Source organism: Grammomys surdaster, unplaced genomic scaffold (genome assembly GCF_004785775.1).
Source record: "Grammomys surdaster isolate TR1022 unplaced genomic scaffold, NIH_TR_1.0 126197, whole genome shotgun sequence".
NCBI lineage: Eukaryota > Metazoa > Chordata > Mammalia > Rodentia > Muridae > Grammomys > Grammomys surdaster.
In genome coordinates this window covers 2,226,474-2,249,376 of record NW_021621002.1, presented here as the reverse complement: position 1 = coordinate 2,249,376, position 22,903 = coordinate 2,226,474, and the positions used below count along the sequence as shown (strand labels likewise).

At 50.8% G+C, this 22,903-nt stretch overlaps 1 protein-coding gene across 5 annotated transcripts in view; it reads right to left on the bottom strand.

Annotated features, from left to right (window-relative positions):
• Positions 1 to 6,005: 6,005 nt before the first annotated feature.
• The window catches only part of Crhr2 (corticotropin releasing hormone receptor 2), a 44,067-nt gene continuing 27,169 nt past the window's right edge, over positions 6,006 to 22,903 (bottom strand). For 2 of the 5 annotated variants that reach the window (XM_028758352.1, XM_028758354.1), the window contains 10 exons: positions 21,335 to 21,420; positions 19,737 to 19,846; positions 19,320 to 19,437; positions 16,990 to 17,143; positions 16,445 to 16,505; positions 15,579 to 15,651; positions 9,177 to 9,262; positions 8,851 to 8,986; positions 8,399 to 8,440; positions 6,006 to 7,390 (listed from right to left, as the gene is read on the bottom strand). In XM_028758352.1, coding sequence (XP_028614185.1) covers positions 7,250 to 7,390; positions 8,399 to 8,440; positions 8,851 to 8,986; positions 9,177 to 9,262; positions 15,579 to 15,651; positions 16,445 to 16,505; positions 16,990 to 17,143; positions 19,320 to 19,437; positions 19,737 to 19,846; positions 21,335 to 21,420 — 1,007 coding nt within the window. In that variant the 3' untranslated portion in view covers positions 6,006 to 7,249. The remainder of the gene's footprint in view (positions 7,391 to 8,398; positions 8,441 to 8,850; positions 8,987 to 9,176; positions 9,263 to 15,578; positions 15,652 to 16,444; positions 16,506 to 16,989; positions 17,144 to 19,319; positions 19,438 to 19,736; positions 19,847 to 21,334; positions 21,421 to 22,903) is intronic. The other 3 variants (XM_028758353.1, XM_028758355.1, XM_028758356.1) reach the window with 3 other exon arrangements.

Sequence of the window (22,903 nt, the reverse complement as noted above, 5' to 3'; positions counted from 1 at the left end):
TGTGCTAACTAAAACAATTTAGGCTAATTAAAACAGTTTTGGGCTCATCAAAGCTTACTGCTTTGCATCCAAGTGCATTAAGTGACAGATTAAGTAGAATGAAATTGTGTGTATGGGTGTGTGGGTGGGTAGGGGCTCCACTGACAAAATCCAACCTAAACTTAACATTTAGGGGACTGCAGTTTTGAACCAAGCTTGCAAATTCATGTGTTCCATTGACCTATCCATCCTCAGGACTGACTCTCGTGACTCAAGAAGACCATTAACCCACCTGTACCCCAGATATAAACTGGGCGCCTTCTTACCGCCTTCTCAGACACCTCTGTCTCACCACCATCATCACCATGTGTTTCATTGGAAAAACTTGTCTAAATTCCTTGTCACCCACAGTCTGCATCACACACAGTAACTCAAGTGGTTTCATTCTGCCCTTGAACTGTGATTTTCATTTCCCTCTGGGAGGGAACACTGTATTCTGTCAGTCTCTAACCCACTACCAGTCCCCCAGGGGCCCTTTCCTGCTGCCCCATGCACCTCATGCTCCTTTCCTGTCACCACTGCTGCTGAAGTTTTACACATGAACTCACGCAAAGGGCCAAAGCATTCAAAAGCAGAAGCAACACACAGTAAGTTTGATGTTTAAGTCGATTTACTTTGAAATGACTACCCCTTGCGTATCATACACCTCGACCTTGACTGGCTGGAAGCCACTAAACAGATGATCAAATTCAGTGGAGACTACTTTTTTAGGGGAATGAAACCTCAATCCCTCCAGAAATCCCTAGCTGGAGAAACTCCAGCTCATACTGTGAACTGTAAACCGTCTTTCCAGTTGACAAGTAAATGACAGGACTAGCGAACTATTTTTTAAAAATTATCACAAAATTTAGGCAATAAATGTAAGAACCTCTAAAATGTGTGCTCCGAGAAAGGGTTCTGTGTGGACAGTAGACGGTTCTGGGCCTGAGGACCCTAGAAGAAGTAGATTATATGTTAACAGATTTGGCTTCTAGGAGCTGGGCTAGGTGTGGTCCTGCCTGCTATCCTTTGTCATGTTGGGCAAATGGCTCCAGTCCACTGTGAGCGTGGCTCCTGGGATATGCTATCTCTGACTTGGAAAAGTAGGGCCACCCGGTGCAGTTGATGTTGGTAGAGACTGGAGAGAGATATTCACGTTCCTGTGGCCAGGAACAAGGAATTGGACAGCTGATTCCAACTCCACCCACCACTCCCCCAACACACATAAAAGCCAAAATGCCACACCTGTGTTAAAGATGCCGCGGGGCTGTTTGATGGATTGCAGAGAGCTGGATGTTGGAGAGCTGGAACTGATTGTCATGCTCTGTCTTTGGGTTCCTACACAATCATTTATTGCCCATCTCTGAGTTTGACCTAACATTCTTCCGTGTGACTATTGGATAAAATCCTTCGTCGAATGTACAATGGCTTCTACCAAAGGCTAAGCGTGTCATCAGACAGCATCTGTGGCCTATAAAGGAGCCGTTCCTGATTTCGCTGTAATCTGCTCAACTGGTATTCCCACCAATGTATAATTTTTTAAAGCACCTTGATAGATGAGTTCCCTTTGCTCTGTTACCATGTTGGAACATGTTTTGTTGTTGCTTTTTTTGTGTTTTTCAGTTGAAGTAGCATGAATTATCTGCGTTCCTGCACCATGGTCACTCATATTTGACACCAGAATAAACTGTAGCATTCATTTTGAGGTGAGAGTCTGAATTGTTCTGCCTCCTAGGCAGAGGATCCTCTGTGAGGGTCCACGATGCTGAGGTGCTGATGGGAGGCAGGGCCTTAGAGAACCAGAGGAAGCTTTACTTACTGCTCTGCAAAGTGAGTTAAGAGCAATCTGTTACTTTGCCACCTTCCCAGCAAAATTCCCAGTGAGGGGCAATTTTATTTCCAGATCAAGTCATTAGCTTGCCCCTGCCTATGCTTACTTGTGGATTCAACCAGCAGATACTGAGATGGGACTCAGGACTCTGCCTGGGAAGGTCCCGTATACTCCAGCTCACTTCCCAAGCTGCAGGTGCTGACATTAGGAGGGGTCACCACTCACCTATTCCAGCCACATTGCATAGTGCAGACGCTCTCTTGTATAGTGAGACAATTTGGGGTTAAGTAGGGTGAACACGTAATTTACTGTTCAAACCAGGACACGTGAGAGGGCCAGGACACAGTTGTAAACTTGTCTGGTTGCATCCTTAGGAGCTGATGAAGTGCAGACTGCACCCTCTGCCATTGGGAAGTCAGGTTCCATCTGGGCTCGAGTCCTCCAATGGGATGATAACTATGATACAGGCAGGATCTTACTATATCACTGTGGCTTTGAACTTGATACGTAGCTAAGCTGGCCTTGAACTTAATATCCCCCCCACACCTCTTCCTCTGGAGTGCTGAGATTGCTGTTGCAAGCCACTACATCCTTAGGAAGGGGTCACACCATTTATTTAGTGGTGCTGTGGGTCAAGCCTTTGGTATTAGGTAAAACACTCTACTAAAGAACTACACCCTGAGTCCTCTGCTGAAGATTCTATGGGACAGAAATACCCACCAGACCCTCATTTCTGTCATTCCTGTGAAGTGGGAAAGAGGGGATGCTATCTTGGGAACTGGCCTTTGGCTCCAATGGGAGATCAGGATGGGGATGAAAAGAAGAATAGGTTTTTCCCTTTGCCAACACTGATTGCTTTCTTTGTGCCGTTGGTCTGCCTTGCTAACACTGGACTCCTGTGGGCTAACCCAGCTGTGAGTGGAACAATAAGAAGGGACAGATGTTTGGTGAATGGTTAAAGAGTTCTAGGAGGCAGGAAGGGACAGCATAGTCTCCAGGGATACTTAGTCCAGCAGTAGCATCTGTTGTAGGAGAACCTAGAGGCCCATGTCTGACTAGAAGTACTGCTCTCCGAAAGGGGCTGTTGGTCAGGCTTTGCCAGATAGAGGCTGAGGCCATTGATGGTTCTGTGATGAGCACCATGCTTGAACCCTGTGTGGAGAGCTTTACGTTGCTTATGAGATCTGCCAGAAAACCTGGAGAGATCCGCCACTGAAAGGTGGAGAGGTCCTCCCACTCCTCCTGCTAATTAACATTTTTAAGTGATGCTGACCCCCACAAGAGAACAAGGGGTGACCTCAGGGGCAGAGTCTAGAAACCATACTGTCCATACTGATGAACAAATAAATGCATGCGTTAAACAGGCCTCCTCCATTCCCGCTACAGCTGTCTTCACTAGAGGAGTCAGAGAAGCCTGTCTCACCTTGGCTTTCTAGAGCACCCAAACACACATGTGGTGGAAAAGGGACTTGGAATGACTTCCTTCCTGTTAGCTCATGCTCAGAGCTCACAGCTACCACAGAGCATCGTACTGTGTCTGGTTCCTGGGTCCACTGAGTCTTCAAAGATTCTACTCTAGAGAGATCTGTTTTCTCATCTCTGGATGAGCATATATTTGTTTTTATTTTTGTTTGTTTGTTTGTTTGTTTGTTTGTTTTGTACTCTCTTAACAATCCAATTTCTCCATGCCATGTCACCCACCTTCCACAGGACCCTGGGGCTCTAAGAGGCTTGGCCCTTTAGTAGCTAGCTTTTCTACCAAAGCACCCTGGGAAATGTTCTCCTCATCCCCAACTTACGCTACACAGATGCGCCATTACTCCCCACAGTTATAATTTACAAACCCAGCAGGCACTTTCTGGCCCTCCTTTAGGAAGCCTCCCCCAGCCCCCAGCTTGGAACTAGGTTAGGTCTGGGTCTGGGTCTGGGTCTGGGTCTGGGTCTGGGTCTGGGTCTGGGTCTGGGTCTGGGTCTGGGACTGGGTCTGGGTCTGGGTCTGGGTCTGGGTCTGGGTCTGGGGTTGAGGATGGGTCTGGGTCTGGGTCTGGGTCTGGGTCTGGGTCTGGGGTTGAGGATGGGGCTGGGGCTGGGGCTGGGGTTGAAGATGGGGCTGGGTCTGGGCTGGGTCTGGGTCTGGGTCTGGGTCTGGGTCTGGGTCTGGAGTTCAGTCTGAAGTCTCACGGCCATTGGATTAGGATGAGAAATTTGCCTTGTATGCTCGCTGGTCTTTCCCAGCCTTCTCGAGTAGGGTGGGTGGAAGGGTTAAACAAGCGCCCAAGGGCCTGCAGGATCTGGGTGTTGGAAGTTGTTCTGACAGAGTCTGATAATGAGGCCTCTTTCCAGAAAGGCCACTCGTTGAGGTACTAACAGCACTGAAGACTGCAGGACAGTAATGAGGACTGACTGGGCCGTAGGGAGCAGATGCTGAGTGAGGTTAATGAGTGGACACCCAGAGAGATGGCATAATGTCTCTGGTGGCATTTTGAGGACACCACTCAGCCAGGACCATGACCAGGGCCTAGGGAGCAGAGCAGGGCTGGGGTAAAATTTCTACCCAACTGGTCTATAACTCGAGGCTTCTCAAGGTGCTGGCATGGGTACCATTGTCCCAGCCAGCATAGATCCCAGACCCCTGAACCCTCTAATAATAATGAGTGGTACTGAGGATGGCATCTGAGGAGCACAGGTGGGTGGTACTGAGGCTCTGTGGCATCAGCTCTGATAAGTCCCCTGTCTCTTCCAGTCTCAACAGCTCTTCACATAGCCTCTTGGGGCAAGCCACTCACACCTCTTTGCTCTAAGAGAGCACCTGTGATGCTAATGAAGTCAGCCCTCACTGCTCTTCCAGCTAGGCAGGGAGACTTTACAGGGCATGCATGACCTTTGTCCCTGGAGAAACCCAAGCCTAGGCACTTCTGCCACCTACCTCCCCAGTGACAAGAGAAGCAGAGCCACAGCCTTGCCCACAGCACTCTAGAGCACTGCCGAGTGAGAGCCGCCTCTGCACCAGCTCCCACCATTATCTGACACACGAATCGGGGAGCAGTCGCCAAAGACACGCTGTCTGGGGACGCAAAGCTTATCGCGGGATCATTTTCAGCTCATTCTTTTCAGTCGATATAAAGAGAGCTTAAGAGGCGTCTGATTGAGCATTTTTGAAGATAGATCGCCGTGGGATTTGGGACCTACATCTCAGAAGCATCGTATAAATGTGAGTGGCGTGCCCACAGCCGCTGGCTGATTTGAAAAGCTTCGGCACATACAGCTGTAAAAAAGGAAAGATGGAAGGAAGGAGAGAAAGAAAGAAATTGATCTTCATTCTCGTTGTAAAATTCATCCTTGGATTCCTGAATAATTAAACTTCCATGCATTTGTGTGAGGTGTGATTTCAATATGATTTCCACTCTACATCTAACAATTACTTATAAAAACTGTCTATAATTGTCAATATCTAGGGCTGGCAAAATGGCTCAGCAGGAAATGGTGCTTGCCCCAAAGCAAGATGGCCTGAGTTTGGTCCTAAGGACCCACATATGGTGATGAGAGAACACTGTCCTCCAAGATTTTTCCTCTGACTCCACACTCAAACAACAGGACACAAGCACTCCCCCCAAATGAAATAAGAAAGTGGTTTTTTAAAACAACTTTCAATATCCAATGCGGCTTTGATACATCGTTTATATTTAAAAATACTTTTAAGCATGTGTCTATAATCCTAGCGCTCAGAAGACAAAGGCAGGATCTTAAGTTCAAGGCAAGCCTGAGCTACTCAGCAAGTATGAGTCCAGCCTGAGCTAAATAGTGAGGTCCTGTCCAACAAATCCAGAAAAATAAAAATCGTGATAGGCCAATCTAGAAGACTTTTAAAAATCCCAAGAGCCAGGCAGAGAAGTTTGATAGGCCAACAAAGACCTCTAAAAATAAAATTCCCTAGGGAAGGCAGGATGAAGGAGAACCACCTGCTGACAAAGTGTTTGAAGACAGGTGACAGTGGCCCCGGAATCAGGCAGTGTCTAGGTGTCATTTGATGTGTTTTAAAGTGCCATGACAGTTTTCTTATAAAATTCAAATTGTACCAAATGTCAGAAACCACATCTTTTCATGCATTAAAATGTATCAAACGGCAAACCAAAAAAAAAGTGTAAGGCTGGATAAATTTTCAAAGTTTATTTTTGTGGGGTTATCTAGACAAGGGGCCTTTTCAAGTCTGTCGGTGCCTCCTCGCCCCCTTCTGCTGCAGGGACAGGGGAATGGAAGTGGAACCTGAAATCCAGCCCTGTTTCTTCTTGCTTTCAGAGCCTGAGGGGCTTGTCTCCTCTCCCTCCCAGTTCTAGAATATTAGTCACTGGTACAGGCAGGCTCTACACTGGGGATGGAACAGATGCCACCCTTTGGGGTGACAAGGATGATTCAAGCCCTTTGAACCTAAAGACTCCAAGCTTACCACAGGCCGCAGGAAGGCCTGCTTGGGCCCAGGATGTAAGAGAGACGTGGCTATGTCCTGTAGACATTCTGCCTTTATCATTGCCTCACATTATCTCCCCAACGTCCAGTTGCTTGAATTGAAGGTGGCCACCTCCACAGATGCCTGACTGATGTCACCAAGGTCCTTGCTTCAACCACTCCCAGACATACTCTGATTTGGGGGATCCTCACCCTTCTTCCTCTGGCACTTCTGTTCTCCTTCTGTCTGGCATTGTGTATATGATTGGCCTGAGAGTGTGGCTGTCCATCTATCCCACTTCCCATGATCTAGGTCCCCAGACTGAGCCCAGACTGAATGGGTGTCTCCCAGGAGGGATGGCAGACTGGAAGCCAGCATTTCTGTTGGAGACACTTGGGTAGGAGGACTGGGGAAGAAGAGGAGGGGTAGCTTGGTGACAGGCTGGTACCAAAGAGGGAGTCTTTTCTGCTAGACGGTCCCTGGAAGGAAGCCAGGTAAGTTCATTCTTGTCTCTCTCACCCTTAGAGAGCATCCCCTACGTGTAGAGATGGAAAGCAAGGAGCAGAGCCAACTGTGGGTGCTGTGAGTGAGGCAAGTAGCTGGGTGACTTGGCTGGGCCCCTTGCCTGCTCTGGGCCTCAGTCTCTTCAGATGTAAACGGTGCTGCAGTGAGGGTCCCACAAAAGAGGCTGGTGCACAGAGGCCTGACGGTGTGAGATGCATCCCTTCTGAGGGTCCCTCTGCTCCCTCTTGCTTGGAGATGTGTGGCTGCGCTGGGTCCTGGTCCTTCAGAGCCCCCATTTCATAGCTTTCCTTTCCTTCCAGGCAGGAGAGTTCACTCACCCTCCTTCTTCTGCACCTCAAGGGTCAGTGTAGCAAGGAGGACCCAGGGGAAGACTGTAAAGGACGGGGACGCTGCCTCAGTGGTGGAGTACTGGGCAGATGGGTGACAGAGGATCACACGGCAGCTGTCTGCTTGATGCTGTGGAAGCTGATCCTGGTGGGTGATGTGGGGATGGACATGGCCCGGGCCACAGGCACCCGGAGGGCGTGGTGGTCCTGCCAGCGGTGCCACCGCTTTCTCAGGGCTGAGCGTACCTGCAGGGAAGGAGAGCCACCTACCTGTCTCTGCCATCCCCTATCCCCATCTCAAGAACTATTAAAGTTGTCTGGGACAGCCCTTGGCCTGCCACCCTCACTCCAAGGGGCTGGTGAGGTCCCAAACTAAGGTTCTCCCCTCAACCTTGTGCCTGTCCTGCAGTTTCCTCCAGGGACCCATCCTCTCTTTCCCTCTCCTGGAGAGGCCTCTGGCCTGCTTAAGGTTCCAGTTCCCCTGCCTCCATGAATTAGGCACCTATGGCTTTGTAAGTCAGGCCCTCGGCTCAGCAGGCCTCAGGTCCAGCTTTCTCCTCATCAGGAAAAGCCTCTCCTCTTCCCCTATGCAGCCCTGCCTTCTCTACCGTCGCCTAAGGGACAGCTTCTGGCTCTATCATTTCTACACTTGACTGTCTCTTCTGTTTGTATTGCAATGGAAGACAACAGCTTCTTCCTGAGTGTGTGTGTGTGTGTGTGTGTGTACGTACACATATGTGTTTGCAATGAGCACCACAGCATGTATGTGGGGGTCAGCTTTCCTTTAGGAGTAGATTCTCTTCTTCCACCTTGTGAGTGTTGGATGTTGTGAGTTTTGGATGTTGCACTGGTGAATGCTTCAGCAGTCATTCACCAGCCCCTGCTGGTTTTTCTGCTGAGCTTACAAAGAACTTCTTGAATGACATATGCCACCTCACATTTTTTCTGAAAGCTTCCCTCTGTCATCCCCTCTGTCTGGCTTCCACAGGCCCTGCTATCTGGCACCTTGCTCTGAGGCTGTACACCGAATACAGGCACGAGATTTCTGGCTTGTGTAGTTGATGTAAACTGGCCCTGCAGAAGTCCTGTTCCCCTAAAGCTGAGTGGTTTCTTAGCCCTATCCCCTATCAGATGGAGTTGAGAAGAGCCAGTGATTTAGCGCTTCTGAAAGGCTGGGCAGCTTGACTGGATCACCTGGGAGCACAGCCTAAGAGACCTGAGCCCCTAGACCACCCCAAAGGCCCTGTCTCCTACCTCTCCATTGAAGAAGCAGTAGAAAACAGACACAAAGAAACCCTAGAAAGGAAGGAAGGAGACGTCATGCTGAGGGGTCATTCCAGCTAGAGGTTTGGGAAGACACAGGATAGCTGAAGCACAACTCCTAGGACCAGAGACTCAGAAGTCCTGGGCCCAGACAAGGGATGCAGTTGCACCAGGGTCTGCTCTAAGCTGGTGCAATCTCTTGCTTCAACATCCTGAGATTGTCCTAGGTGTTCTCAGAAATGCTAAGACAGTTAAACCTCAGGATGGGGGTGATACAACCAGGGATGCCTGATCAGCATCTGGGGCCAAGTGGGGTTCTAGATGTGCAAGCGCTTGTGTTTCGGTGCTCATCTATCTGATCCTAGTGTGCCAGCTCAGTGTTAGTGTGCTGACTCAGTGTTAGTATCCGGGCCTGGGAGGTGTGCTGCCGCTGGGGTGCCTACCTGGAAGGACTGCAGGAAAGAGTTGAAATAGATGAACACAATCTGTGACAAGTCGTCCTCTCCAGGATTGACAAAGAAGAGCATGTAGGTGATACCCAACAGGGGGAGGAGGACCAGGGTGGCCTTCACTGCTTTCCTGGATGGGGAAGCGAGAGGGTGAGGGCAAACCTGAGCTCACCTATAGGCAAGACTCACTCAAAGCGGGAAGATGGGGTGCCCTGCTTTGCTTGAGCAACTCTAGGGGTGGAGACTCCAAGGGCTGTGGTGAGAAGACCCTCTTGCTTCTTCCATGCCTCCCAGGTCAAGGTGTCCAGGCATTTCCGTACCTGTACTGGATTGTCTCGGATGTGGTGGATGCTCGTAATTTTGTCATCAGGATCCTGACGATGTTGAACAGAAATACAAAATTGATCTGGAAGAAAGCAGAGGGAGACACGGGAAGGGGTATAGTGGGGGTGGGCTATGAAACAGAATCTATGACATCTGCTTCCTAGGCACAAGCTCCAGCTCTGAGCACCTGCTTTGGTTGCCCAACTTCTGCTCCTTCCTAGCGGGGCAGGAAGGCACCCCATTGACTCCAGGGTCTGCTCTCCACTCATGGCCCAGGCAGCTTGTAAAGAAGATGGGCAGGGGGCTGTAGAGATGGCTCAGCAGTTAAGAACACTGACTGCTCTTCCAGAGGACCTGAGTTCAATTCCCAGCACCCACTTGGTAGCTCACAACCATCTGTAATGGGATCCGATGATGCTTTCTCCTGGTGTGCCTGAAGACAGCGACAGTGTACTCACATACATGAAATAAATAAAAATAAATCTTTTGAAGGAGGAGGAGAAGGAGGAGTAGGGAAAGAAGAAGAAGGAGGAAGAGGAAGAGGAGGAGGGGGAGGAGGAGGAGGAGAAGGAGGAGGAGGAAGAGGAGGAGGAAGAGGAGGAGAAGAAGAAGAAGGAGAAGAAGAAGAAGGAGGAGGAGGAGGAGGAGGAGGAGGAGAAGAAGAAGAGGAGGAGGAGGAGGAGGAGGAGGAGGAGGAGGAGGAGGAGGAGGAGGAGGAGTGAGAGATGTGGCTACTTCTCTAGAGTCACTACTGAGCACTCCAACCCCTGCCTTACACCAAGACTATACAGAAACCACAGCCTGGATCTCTGATCTACCTCTCTTGGTCACAGGGTTCCTACTTATTGGTGGAGGATCTCAGAGGCCCTCAAATTGTCACTAGCTCTAGGTTGGCCAAAGGTCTGCCCTGGGGGAGGGGAACACAGGCCAGATGGTGTAATTAGTCTCTCCTTCTCCTAGGTGCTCCTAAGCCTTCAGACGCCCACAGGCGAGGAAGACAAATGGGCTGCCCAGTAGCGCTAGGAAAGAACTAATTTATCTTCATTTGGTGTTTCCCCTGAACATCAAAGATACTCCCACCTCTGCCGTGGGTCTGCTGGCTCCTGAGTCAGCTTCCTGCTGTATGGGTCTCTGTGGCTCCCCAGCGTCTCTTGCTCTCTGAGGGGAATCTCAAGGGTCAGTAAATCGATCAGCTGGTCCCTGTGGCTGTGCTGTCCCTCTGTGTATGCTGCCCTGTGTGACTGTCCATATGTGCTTGTCTCAGAGTGGGTCTTGCGCGACCATGCGTATGTGTTCATCGGGGAACGCCGTGTGCCTGCGTTCCTCTTTATGTATTGCTAAGTGCAGGCAAGTGGGAATAGGGTGGGTACATGCCTGTTGGGGTTCTTTCCCCAGAAAGCGTTCACAGGCTAGGAGACACATAATGAGCCTAGGGATGTTTGCTAGCCTTTCTGTGTGGACACACACACATGCCCCCCAGTCTGTGTCTAGAAAAAAATCCATTGCTTCTACAGATTGAGCCAGCCCTTCTAATTCTCCCACACTATATATAGATTTGTGGCAAGGAGTAAGGGACATCAGCATGTATCGGCTTTGTTGCTGACTGTCCCCAAGCTGGGCAGTAGAGGGGCTGGAGAACTCCAACTCCCACCTCACTGCTTTGTCACACACATATGTAGTATAGAGCTTAGTGAGCCCACAGACAGCTGGGAGGAAGCAAGAGGCTGTTCACAGCCTGGGCTCACCTAGCCTAAGGTAACACAAAGTTCTTGTTCTTTTTCCAGGTCTTTCAGATGTCTCTGGGAGCAGAGACTATTGAAATAAAATGATATTCAAGTTCCTATAAATATTTCTTGCATTGAATACCATTCAATTCACTAACTGGTTCATTCAGCTAGCTACTCAAATGTTTCATCTCTCCATTAACCCACCAAATAGTCATCCATCTATCCAACCACCCCACCACCACCAAACACTTCAATCCGTTTTCCACCCATTGTTTTTGCCCATCCATCCACCCACTCATGTACCCAGCAGTCACTGAGCACTGCTTGGCCGCAGGGCCCTGTCCTCTGTCGTGGAGGTGGCAGGAAAGGTGGCTGCTGTGGACTGTCTAGGAGACCCTGCCCTCCCCTTTCACTAACAGGCTGTCCCCACCTGGTTTGTGCCCCCTGGAAGCTACCCTTTCTTTTTGATCTCATTCTCCAGTCTTCTCTTTCAGAGTGTCTGTGTCAGCCCTACCCCAGATAACTTCCTCTCTCCAGAGAGCACCCTGACCACGCCAGACCACACTGAACTCTTCAGTACTCGATCTTAGATTCACCCTACACCCCAAAGCAAATCATGGCAGCTCCTCAATGAACCATTCTACCTATATCTTGTCAACTGGCTCAACCAATTACCTTTCCATGCCAGCCTCCACGCTGGGGCGTTGGTGAGCGTGTGGATAGGCAGACACGGTGTCTGCTCACAGAGAACTATGGCCTACTTTCTGATGGGAAGGGACTGTATTTTTCATAGGGACTCACTCAGAAAAGGCTGGAGAAATGGCACTAAAATAAACAAGCCGAGAAACGGCGATAGCGTTAGCTGTGAGACTGGGAAGCTTCCAGTCAGAGACCAGGCTAGGAGAGGATAGTATAGTATTGGGATGAAGAAGCCAGCCCCTGTGGGGGCCAGAGTAATGCTGCTTGTGGGAGTCGAGACCAGTTCTGGCGGGTGGAGGTCCACACAGGCTAACCCAAGTCCTTCAACAATTCCCTTGGAGAACACTGCCATCAACCCTGGGATGTTCTTGAGGTACCCCCGTGGTTGGATTTTGAGCCAACTGGAGTGTACAGGTGAGGCTAGCTCCCCTAAGAAGCTCTCATGGAGAAATCTTATCTTTTCACACCCCCAACATGGGTGGCTCAGTGCCTCGGACATTTGCATTCCATCTGCTTCTCCTCAGGAGCTCAGTGAAGTAGGTACCAGGCCTAGAGGGGGCCTGGGTCTGGAAGGTGGAGGTGGGGATGAAGGCAGCCACCACCGTGTGAGAAGAACATTCTCACCATGGAGGAGATCTTGTCTTGACTCCCACAGTGTGAGCATTTCACTCTGTATTATCTTGTGACAGGACAGGCCTTGGGGAGGGTTCAACAATGAAGAGCTAGTGTTCATGTCATTCCAGGTGCAGTCCCAAGCACTACACAGCTATTTCTCAAGACACATCCATTTTAACTGGCAGGCCCCACCACAAGCCATGCTTTACAGATGCACGGGTGCAGTAGACTGTCTGATCTGCCAAGCCAAAGGCAGCAGGGCTGGCTTCAACAGCCTCGTCTCCCAGCCCCTACACGTTGCTCCTACAGGGACTAAGGAAATGTGGGCAGATAGAGCTGGCTACTCTTTGACGAACAGCTGCCCTGGCCCCTCCCATTGATCGTATGTCTCCTGGAGGCCTTGTATACTCCAGGACATGCTGAGGAAGAGTCCAGGGCACTAGCCTACATGTGGGCCCCTAGTCCTCACACTGACCCCATGAAGCATGGTACCAGCCAGAATTCCCTCGGGTTCACACCATACACTCAGGGGCTACAGCCACTAGTCCCATATGGTGCACAGAGAACAGTCTTGCCTGCCACCGTAATCCAAGGCAGAGAAAGTACTAAGCCAGCCCACTGCTCCTGCATCCTCAGTAAGTAAGGCTCGCAAGTCTTCCAGACGGGAAAGTACTTAGTAAGTCCTGCTTGCTTGTTCACAAGAGCCTTTGTCTTACCAGAGTCTCACTGTAGGCACAGGCTGAGAGGGAGGCAGGGGACAGAGCTGAAGACAGGGAAGAAGACCAGACAACAGAATAGGTGACTTTGGTTCATCTCTCTATGGGCTTCAGACTTGGCTCCTGCCATCTTTAAGCTGCACCCCCCCGCCCCCCAGGCCTTGGCGACATCTCTAGCCTGCCTTCTCCTGATTCTGAGCAGGACATCCCAAGCTTTGCACTCGTCTCTTCCTTGTGTTACTCACTCATCTTGCTACTCTCTGCACCACACCTACTTCAGGGCCACACCAGTCTGCTCTCCATGGACCCTTCAGGATGGACACCCCTGGAGACTGGTCCTCAATACTGCATCACTACATACAGGGAGCTGACTAGGACAGGCAAAGAGCCCTGATAGCACACTCCCCACCCACTCCCCACCAGCAGCTGTGCACACCTGACGTTACATTAAGGACCCCAGATGTGCATAGCCAAGACCCCTGGATGTTGTTACATGTATCTGTTGCTGGAGTGGGCTGGGGCCTCAGGCTTCTACATTAGGAACAGGTATGGCCAAAAGCTCTGGGTGCTTTGGGGAGGCATATCAAGTAAGGAGTCACTGTTTATGAGTCACCGAGCCCAACATCAGTCTGTCCCACCTTAGTGACACATGATGTAGATGCCCTTTGGGCCCCCAGAGCACTTGGAGGGAACAGTACTCAGCCTGGAGCTTTCTCTAGTGTCATAGGACTGATTCTGTATGAGAACAGGGTAGACTGAAGGCGTGGAGAGTTAGTAGTCCTGAGGCAACATCCAGGGAAGATAAATAGGACAGGCTCCCCTACCTTCAAAGGGACATGTCTAAGACCTTTGTACATAGGTCTTCCAGGGTGCCAGGATGAGACTAAGGCTGTTTGTCCTGGTGGTAATCCTGACTGGGCTCGCTCTCTTTCCTAGCCCCTCTGCAATCCCCTGCTCTGGGTCCCGAGACCATCTGTGGCTCTAAGTGAACTCCTGGCTCTAAGTGTGGGTCTCCAGGTTCTAATCCTCATGGTTTTGCCTGCATTTTTGTGGCCTGCTTCCTCACCTGTCCCACACAGATAACCACAGTCTTGCCTTGAAGATTGGTGCATAGCAACAATCCTGGTTATAACACCATGTGTCCGTTGTAATGAATGAACTTCTTTTTTTTTCACAGTAACCACTAGGCAGTAGTCAGGCTTCTCACAGAATCCAGAAATAAATGACGACAACCCTCTAGAGAAGAGGAGAGATAGGCAAGCCATGCAGGCAGGGTGGCTCACAGGAGGGTCTCAGTTCCACTAACTGTGCCTGTAACCTTGGGTCTATCTCTGCAGTGGGGAGCATCATTTCTCCTATGTAGCAGAGGTGTGAGCATCAGGAAGTGCTGGGAACAGAACCTGAAGGAGGGCTCAGCTTGGATCCTGGAAACCTCTGCTAGTATAAACAGCTGGCTCCAAAGGAAGCAGTGTGCGGTCAGAGAGGGAGGTATGTATACTTGGGCGGTGGGGAGCTGGACCCCCAAATGCTTCCTTCATTCTTCATGATTTCCTCACTACCTGGACAACAGTGTTAGGCTGGAGCTCAGTCCTAAGCCTTTGGTTCCCGTCCAGGCCAGCCTTCCTTGGCTGGGTCCCAGGTTTATCAAAAGCCCCAGTCCTTTACAGGAGCTCCTGGCAGCTGGCTGGGAGGTTTTCATTCACACTGAGGTATGAGTGAGTCACTGCCAGCTGGTGGTCCAAGGACAATCCTTCCCTCACTGCTGACAAAGACCTTCTGCCCAAGTGAGTGGAGCCCTGAAGGTGGGTGGAAAACCTTCCTAGTCATCTTCAGCCGATGTCCATCAAGGACATTCCAAAGATGGGATCCAGTGACACCAACAGTCACAGGAGAGAAAGCGTCAGTGGACGGAAGAGATAGACAGTACTTGTCGCCGTGGTAGACAAAGGTAGACCTGATAGGCACCTGCTATGCACAAAAGGAGGGTTCCATGGCCCTTTAAGAGAGCTGGTACTCATAGAAGCCTAAAATAAATCTTACATAAATGCCAATTTCTTATGGGGCCCTTTTGTATGTTTTTTAATGTATGATATATAATGGGCTTTTTTTTCCCCCCAGAATGCAGCCACTACTTAAGCTCCATCTTAATTAAAGCTTGTTGTGCATTGAAGATGTGGTGGCAATTATATCTTAGATGCGAATACACTTGGCAAAAGGCGGGGAGCCTGGCCTAGGAACAATTGCTCATTACACCGCATTCTGGAATCTACTGCCAGCCTGAGGGCGGTGGGCGGGGCCTAGAGGCTGTTCCTGGGGGCAGAGGAACTGAGCTCTGCGTTGAACAGAAGCTAGCTCACCTTTCACTTGTACCAGCTTGGTTACCTTCCTGTCTCAGCACTGGACCTGACAAGGAACATATGACCCGGGAAGATGCTAGAACCAACCAGACAGACCATTTCTCCACCTAAAGACAATAGCAAAGAAAGTCTGGAGCCTTGTGCAGGCTGCCACGGGGAGAGCCCATAGAAGAATCGGTGGGCAGAGCACAGGAACAGTACAGAATGGGTGCAGGGTGTTGCTCAGGCCAGGACTTTGATGGTGCCTCCCAGTGCCCCAGCCCATTAATCCACAGAGGACGTACCAAGAGCACGAGGATGATAGGGCCCTGGTAGATGTAGTCCACTAAGTCACCGGGTTCCTTGCCGAACCAGCACCTGCAAAAGACAAGGCAGCTGAGGCGGACACAGATTCTCAACTAAGAACTAGGTCTCTCTTGTGTGACCCCTCCTGAGCCCCAGTCTCCAGGGCGGTTCTTGGTAGCCGGCTACACACACTAACTACCCTAGTAAGGCCTTGCCCTATCTTCTGTTGTATCTGGTGGGGCTGGCCTCCTGCGGCCAGTCTCAGGGCTTGCCTGGGGCAGGGGTTGGGTGGGGATCCAGGATTGGGCATACAGTGATTACAGTAAGCAAAGAAAACCTGGGCTCTCCTTCTCTGGTGTATGGGATGGCTGTCCTATGCCACCTGTTGTTTGTAGAACCTGTGGTGTGTGCCAGACACTCATGGCAGAAAGCTGCAGCTGCGAATATGGGACCTTCTTCAGCCGGGGGCCTAGTCTTTGGTCTTTGAGCTGAGCTGCAAACCAGGGAAGGTGCCTTCTGCCTGGCCAGTTTCACTAACAGCTGGAGATGCTTTGGGCCCGGAAAGAAAGGCTAGGCTAAGTTTCTGCCTCTTCAACAAAGGTCATCCAGTGCCAGGCCAGTCTCAGATGGCCATCTCTGAACACCCAAAATGTCCGGTCTCTGTTTGAACACCCTTGAGAGAAAGCTTATCACCTACTGAGGCATCTCTCCACTTCCTGAGCACCTTCTGTCTCTATGAGGTTTTCCTCACGCTAAGGTCCTTAGATGTGTCCCTACTCAAATGCTAATTACCATTTCTTGCCCCAGTGACCCCATGGGGAATTGCTGTCATCTGGGCTCTCAAAACCCTCAGGCCACCACTTACTGTTCATTCTCATAGTAGAGTTTGCCAACTGCCCAGGCGATGATGATAGGGCAGGGTATGCCTGAAAGGAGAAACACGAGCTGCAGGGGACGGACACACACAAACACGCTCTTGTAGTGTCAAGGCAAGACATCCCAGGGGCCTGGAATTGTTTCTGATCTTCCAACTACAGGCCACCTGTGACCCTATGGTGCTTGTCCCAGCTCCTGCCCTAACTCTCAGCCATCCTCTCCAAGAAGAGTATGGTGTTGTAGACAAGTGTTTTGGGGCTGGTCACCTTGGGTAGGAGGAAGGCTTTGTGAAATGACTTCCGGAGGGTTTGGGGGCATAACGGTAGAAGCAGATGCATCCTTAGATGATGCAGGGGTGGTGGGCAGAGCTGTACTCGGGCATTGGTCAAGACTGCATGGGGACAGCGGCTGGGGGTTGCTTGGGAGTAGCAAGGCAGGCTGGGCTCCAGTCCTTGGCCTCAAGATGAAAAGGGGGAGTGGATGTTATCAGCAGTGCCCCTTTCCCAGGAGGTCCTCCTGCCCAGGGACCCTCACACCATCCAATGAAGAGGAAGAGCCACTTGCGCAGGTGCTCCGTGGAGTACGTCATGACAATGGCCGTGTGCAGGTAGCAGCCCTCCACAAACATCCAGAAGAAGTTGGTGACCACAAAGTAGTTGAAGATGGTGGTGATGCAGCGGCACCAGACCTGTATGTGGGGTGGAGTGGGGTGGTGTGGTGAGAGGCTGCTGAGTCTGCAGAGCAGGTCCCACAGGGAGCCACAGGACCTCGACCTTTGGCACTCATGGACAGGGTTCCAAACACCAACTCCCGATGGGGTAGCTCAGACTTCCACGCTCACTTCCAGACAGCTCCTCTTCCATGTGTCTCTGACCTCCTCACCTCCCCAACTTCTTCAGTCTCCTTTTGCTTAGGGGGTAGAACCCAGGGCCCCCCACCTGCTAGGCAAGCATTCTGTCACTGAGTGTACATGTAGCCCTAGCTTTTTAAGATATTTTGAAAATATTTTTATTTTGTAATAGGGTCTCACTAAATTGCCCAGGCTGGTTATGAACTCACCATGTAGCACAGGTTTGCTCAGAACTTATAAAACTCTGTTTCCCAAGTAGCTGGGATTACAGGCCTGCATCACTGTGTCTGATACCTCTTTTCAGTCTAGAAAGAGACAATGGTTGGCTTTTTGCCAGCTGACTTGGGCTGAACAGTTTTCAATGTCCCTTCAGCTACATAGCTAGTCAGACTGGGTTTCATTTAGGGATAGACTTTGAACTTTCACTTAAAAAGAAAGAAAAAGAGCTGGGCACAGTAGCGCACGCCTTTAATCCCAGGACTCTGGAGGTAGAGGCAGGCAGATCTCTGATTTTGAGGCCAGCCTGGTCTACAGAGTGAGTTTCAGGGCAATGAGGGCTACACAGAGAAACCCTGTCTCAAAACACAAAAACCAAACCAAACCAAACCAAACCAAACCAAACCAAACCAAACACCCTGAAAGTGATGGAAACAAGCCAGAGAATAGGGTGGGGACACTGAGTTGGAGGTAGGGGGCTCCTGCTGGTTCATGGGGGAGGCTCTTGCTAGTTTTGAGGCCTCCACAAATCCAGGCACTTTTCTAAGCCCCGAGGTAGGCATCTTGCCCAGCGGTGAGAGGAAAGGAAGACGTGAATGGGGCTGTGCTCAGGACCGCTATTGAGTGACCTATCAGTAGAGGTGAACCTGTCCCGGTTCCTCTGAGTGAGGAGACGTTCCCAAGCATATTGCATGGATGTAGGGAGGACAGGCACTGGCCCGGAGTCACACGTGACCCCTCTGAGCCAGGGTCTAAGCCATGGGCTTCCACATCTCTGGCTTTCTCCAGGGTTATCTATGGTCAGTGATAGCATGTGGGGAATGTGGAGACAGCAGCAGGCTGGTGAGGGGAGCCCTGGGCGGCCTACTTCCTCCTTATGTGGCTTAGCCCTCTGTTCCCTGGGTACTGCTTCTAGGCCAAGCTGCTCACTGCCCCATAGCGCTACCCTACAGATCCAGCCCTGGTCCTGGATCCATCTCATTGCTGTCCCTTTTTTTCTAGAGAGAGTTGGTGGGTGGGAGGCTATGAACCCCAAATACTAAAGCTGCCTTGTTCCCAGGTGAAGTGCCGTCTCGTTAGTGCCAGACAAGATCGAGGCTGGCACTTACCTGACACCTCATTACACTGGCTTGACCCGGAGGCAGGGCCCTGAGGCAGGCTTCAGTCCAGGCTGAGGTAAGGATCAAACTAGACCTAGTGCTATGTGTGTGTGTGTTGGCGTGCGTGTGTGCGAGCGCTCTATGAGATAGGTATGCCAGAGAATGGATCGGGCCCTCTTCCAGGTTCAGTTTGACAGTGACTTGGACACTCTGCAATAACAGCTGACACAAATCAAGGGTGGACCCCTAACATCTGGGGCCATGGAGTGGACACACCACACCAACAATGTAACCTTTGCCTATCTGAGCTTCACTTTCCAAGTCTGTGGAGGGGAAATTAATCTCTTTAGTCCTACATGAAAATTAAGCAAGAAAACCCCTGACAGAGGTTAGTGCCAGCTCCTTTCCTCTAAGGTACTTGGATTTGTAAGAGGGGCAGGGGGCAGGGGGCAGGGGGCAGGGGGCAGGTGGGAGGGGACAGGGGACCAGGGGCAGGGGGCGGGGCGGGGGGCGGGGGTGGGAGCAGGGGCGTGATAGGGGCGGGGACGGGGGCGGGGGCGGGGGGCAGGGAATGAGGTGCTAGCTTAGCTCGGAGCAACCCCCAAGGTCTGCCCCAAGGTGGGTTACTACATGAGACAGGCTAGGAACCGACAGGCAGCAAGACAGGCACCCCCGAGTCTGAGGCTCCCGGAAGTGACCTCATTGCCCTCGTGCACTTCGTGGTCGATGAGCTGCAGCAGGAACCACGTGATGTTTCTCAGGATGAAGGTGGTGATGAGGTTCCAGTGGATCACGTTCCGCAAGCAGCGGATACTTCTGTGGAGACCGAGGTCAGGGTCAGCCAGGTTCAACCGGGGCTCGGGCTGGGGGTCAGGAGGATAAGGACCAGCTGGGAAAGACACTGACTGGGATGAGGGTGGGGCTGGACCAGAGCTCAAGGTGACCCCCCACTTTGCTCTATGCCCTTCAGGCAGGCTGGTGGTCCTGGTCCTGGGGCCTGGATTAAACACACTTCACTGTTTTTAATCCAGTCACTGTTCCCGGGCCCCAGAATGGAAGAGACAATGTCTGGGAGAGACGAAGGTAAGGAGGAAGCAGGGTGGAGGTGGACTCACCGTAGGACTAGGAAAAGCAGGAAGGCGGCCACCAGGGCCACCACGGAAACACAGTGGCCCAGGTAGTTGACAATGAGGGCGATTCGGTAATGAAGGTCATACTTCCTCTGCTGGACAGACAGACAAGCATGGGAAGACAGAGACATGGCTATGTGGGAGTAGGGTTGGTACTCCAGCTATTTCTGCCCTGACCTTGGGGCAAAAAAAAAAAAGATGTCTCTGAGTATCCTTAGGCTTCTAGATCTTTCTGCTGGTGGCTCTATTATTATAAATGTATAAAGCCTGGAGGACAGACTACTTGAGATGAGGATTAAGTCGTCCTACCTGGACGACTTAATGCCTCTAAATAAATACATACACAAATAAATAAATACATACACAAATAAATAGGGCTGGAGTTGAGGACTGTGAGAGATAGCTTGTCTAGCGTGTGTGGTCCTGGGTCCTCAGCAACACACACGCATTCACAGAAACTGTAGCCAGGCCTTCCAACGTGCATATTAGGGGCATGTTTTGGACATGAGCTATTCTGAGATACCCTAGGGTTGTAGATGCAGATTAAAACCTTGATCCTCCACAGTTCCACGTCTGGGTTTAACCTCTGCTCAGACCCCAGCTGGCAGAGTAACTGAGGGTGAGATGGTCCTTAGTTAGCATGGGTACTATGGGACCAACCTTCCCTCCTGCCTTAGAAGCAGTGACCTATGGGAGGTCCGGAGGGGTAGGTTGGGCTTGGTCCCTGAGCATAGCAATGAAGATGTACAGTGCAGAACACTTATGAATGCTACTCAAGTGGCATACAAGTCGGTCCACCTTGTCTCACTGCCAGGAGGGCCGTGAGAACATAGAGGAAGCCCAGAGGGCTGTTGAGAGCGAGCTTCTTTCTAGCCAGGCTGGATAGCTCTGCTCATGCTCCCCTGAGGCTTCCCTATGGAACACCTGGGCTCGAGTTCTGTGGCTCCACTTCTCGGGAGAGCCCAATGTTCTGTCCTCTACACTTGGATTTCATTTAAGGAAGGGCTCCAGACCAACTGAGAGCTTCCTTGGTGAATAAAGGGGAGGTATGGTGTTGGGACACACCACTTTGGGTCAGAAATGAAGCCCAGCTTGTTGGAGGTGGAGCTCAAGGGACAGTGTTTGCCTAACACGTATGAGGGTCCTGGGTTGGATCACAGTACTAAACGCGATGGCAAAGGGAGGCTAGACCTTTAGCAGTACTGAATCAGTTTCCAGAGCAAGAGCCAGTGCAGCGTGACAAGGTCCAGGCAGGCCCAGCTTCCTGTTGGGATGGTCTTGGTGAGCCTGTACTTGTTTCTCCGTGGAATGATAGAAGCAAAATGCCAGATGGGGAAAGTAAGGCTCAACAGAAGGAAAAAGAAAGTGCTCACAGAGCCCATTAGCTGCAGGGAGCACTGGCTACACAGTGCCCTTTCTGTGTTTCACCCCACCAGCCCAAGCTACTCTCTGGAGGGTAGGAGATGCAGAGAAGTGGGTCTGGGTATCACCAAGGCTGGCTCTGTTGCCCATGAGGTCCTTTGTGCTCAGCCTGAGTCCTAACACTGTGTGAGGACCTGGGTGGGGGGAGGCAGGACACTCACCTTGTCATCCAAAATGGGCTCACAGTGTGAGTAGTTGACTCTCGAGGCCCAGGTCCCATTCTCCAGGCATTCTCGGTAGGCATTCCCTAGAGAAGATGCCAACCACTGAGAGTCAGGTCACGCTCCCACCTCAAAATCCCTCCCCTGGTACCTGCAGGATAAGGTCCACACTCTTTAGTTCCCCAGGACCTGAAAACACAATGCATATCTGAAAGCTAATGTGAATCATTTATATGAAAATTACACATTGGGCTTTATCTTACACAGTGGCTGAAAGGCCCATTGCAGACACACTCCGACTAGCTCTTTGTGCGGCTTCTTTCTTTTATTCCTCTGCTACAAAACTGGAGCCAATTGTGAGTCTTGGGTTATGGCTGAAGATTGGCTGCTTTTAGCACAACAAACAATTTCTGTTCCTTCTTCGATCATTTTCCGTGTGCGCTTCACACTCTTCCCCGACAGCACCTTTTGCATCCCCACAATAGCCGCTGCCGCTCACATGGCGTGTGTGTGTGTGTGTGTGTGTGTGTGTGTGTGTGTGTGTGGTGTGTGTGTGCGTGTGTGCCCACCCACCCACCCGGATGCTCTTCTGGCTGAGTCTAATGGACAAGATGTACTTGCCATTCAGTCTTTGTTCTGATCTCTTTTTCTACAGAGGAGGACACTGAGGCACAGGGAGAGTCGAGGTTACCAAGATGGCAAGGGTTGGCTCTGTGTTTTGTGTGCTCGACCTCTAGGCCGCCTGGCTGGGGTGACAGAAGTTTGGGGGTGCAGGGTTGCGCTGCTGCCTGGGAACTATGGCTGCTTGGCATGCCGCTACATATTATATGTGTGTGGAGAACCCATATCCACGCCAAAGCTGAATGTGATGTCTAGTAGGACAGTTTTGGAGCCATGTCCAGCGGACAGAAGCTGAGGCTTCATCAGGGGCAAAGCATGAAGGCCAAAAATATTCAGACTCAGCTTTCAACCTGAGCTCTGACCCTGGAGGTCTAGATTCAAAGCCACTCTTTCTGTAACTCACCCTAACACCCTCCAGGCAGGCGGGGTGCCTTCTCCCTGAGATCCCCCAAAGCCTTTCCGAAGTGACTGCCCTTCATCTCTGTTAGCAGAGAGCCCACCTCCCCTTTGATTACAATTCCGGATGATCCATTGTTTGGGGATGATTTATACCAGGGCTCTACTTACTGGCTCATGGGTTTTCTTTTTTGGCTCACATTAAATATACGATATAAAGCTAATTAAAATAAATAGCTCTGAGCACAGAGTCATAGGGCTGGAGGGGAAACTTTAGATTGTTTTTTGGAAGCAGTGAGTTCTGAAAAAAAATTAAGTTACTTAGAAACTCACTTCCGTTGAGATGACAGTGAACTCAAACAGAAGAGATTATTAAGGACTGCTTGTTGAAGAACAGAAAACAACGGGGGAGATTCCATTAGTTCAATTATTCTTTAATCTAGTGCTCTGAATGCCTAGAGTTCTCAAATTCAGGGTTTCAAAAACTTTGCCTCCAGTGCCATCAGCATGAGGCCCGACTCTGTCAGGATCAGCCTCAAAAGGATTGTGACA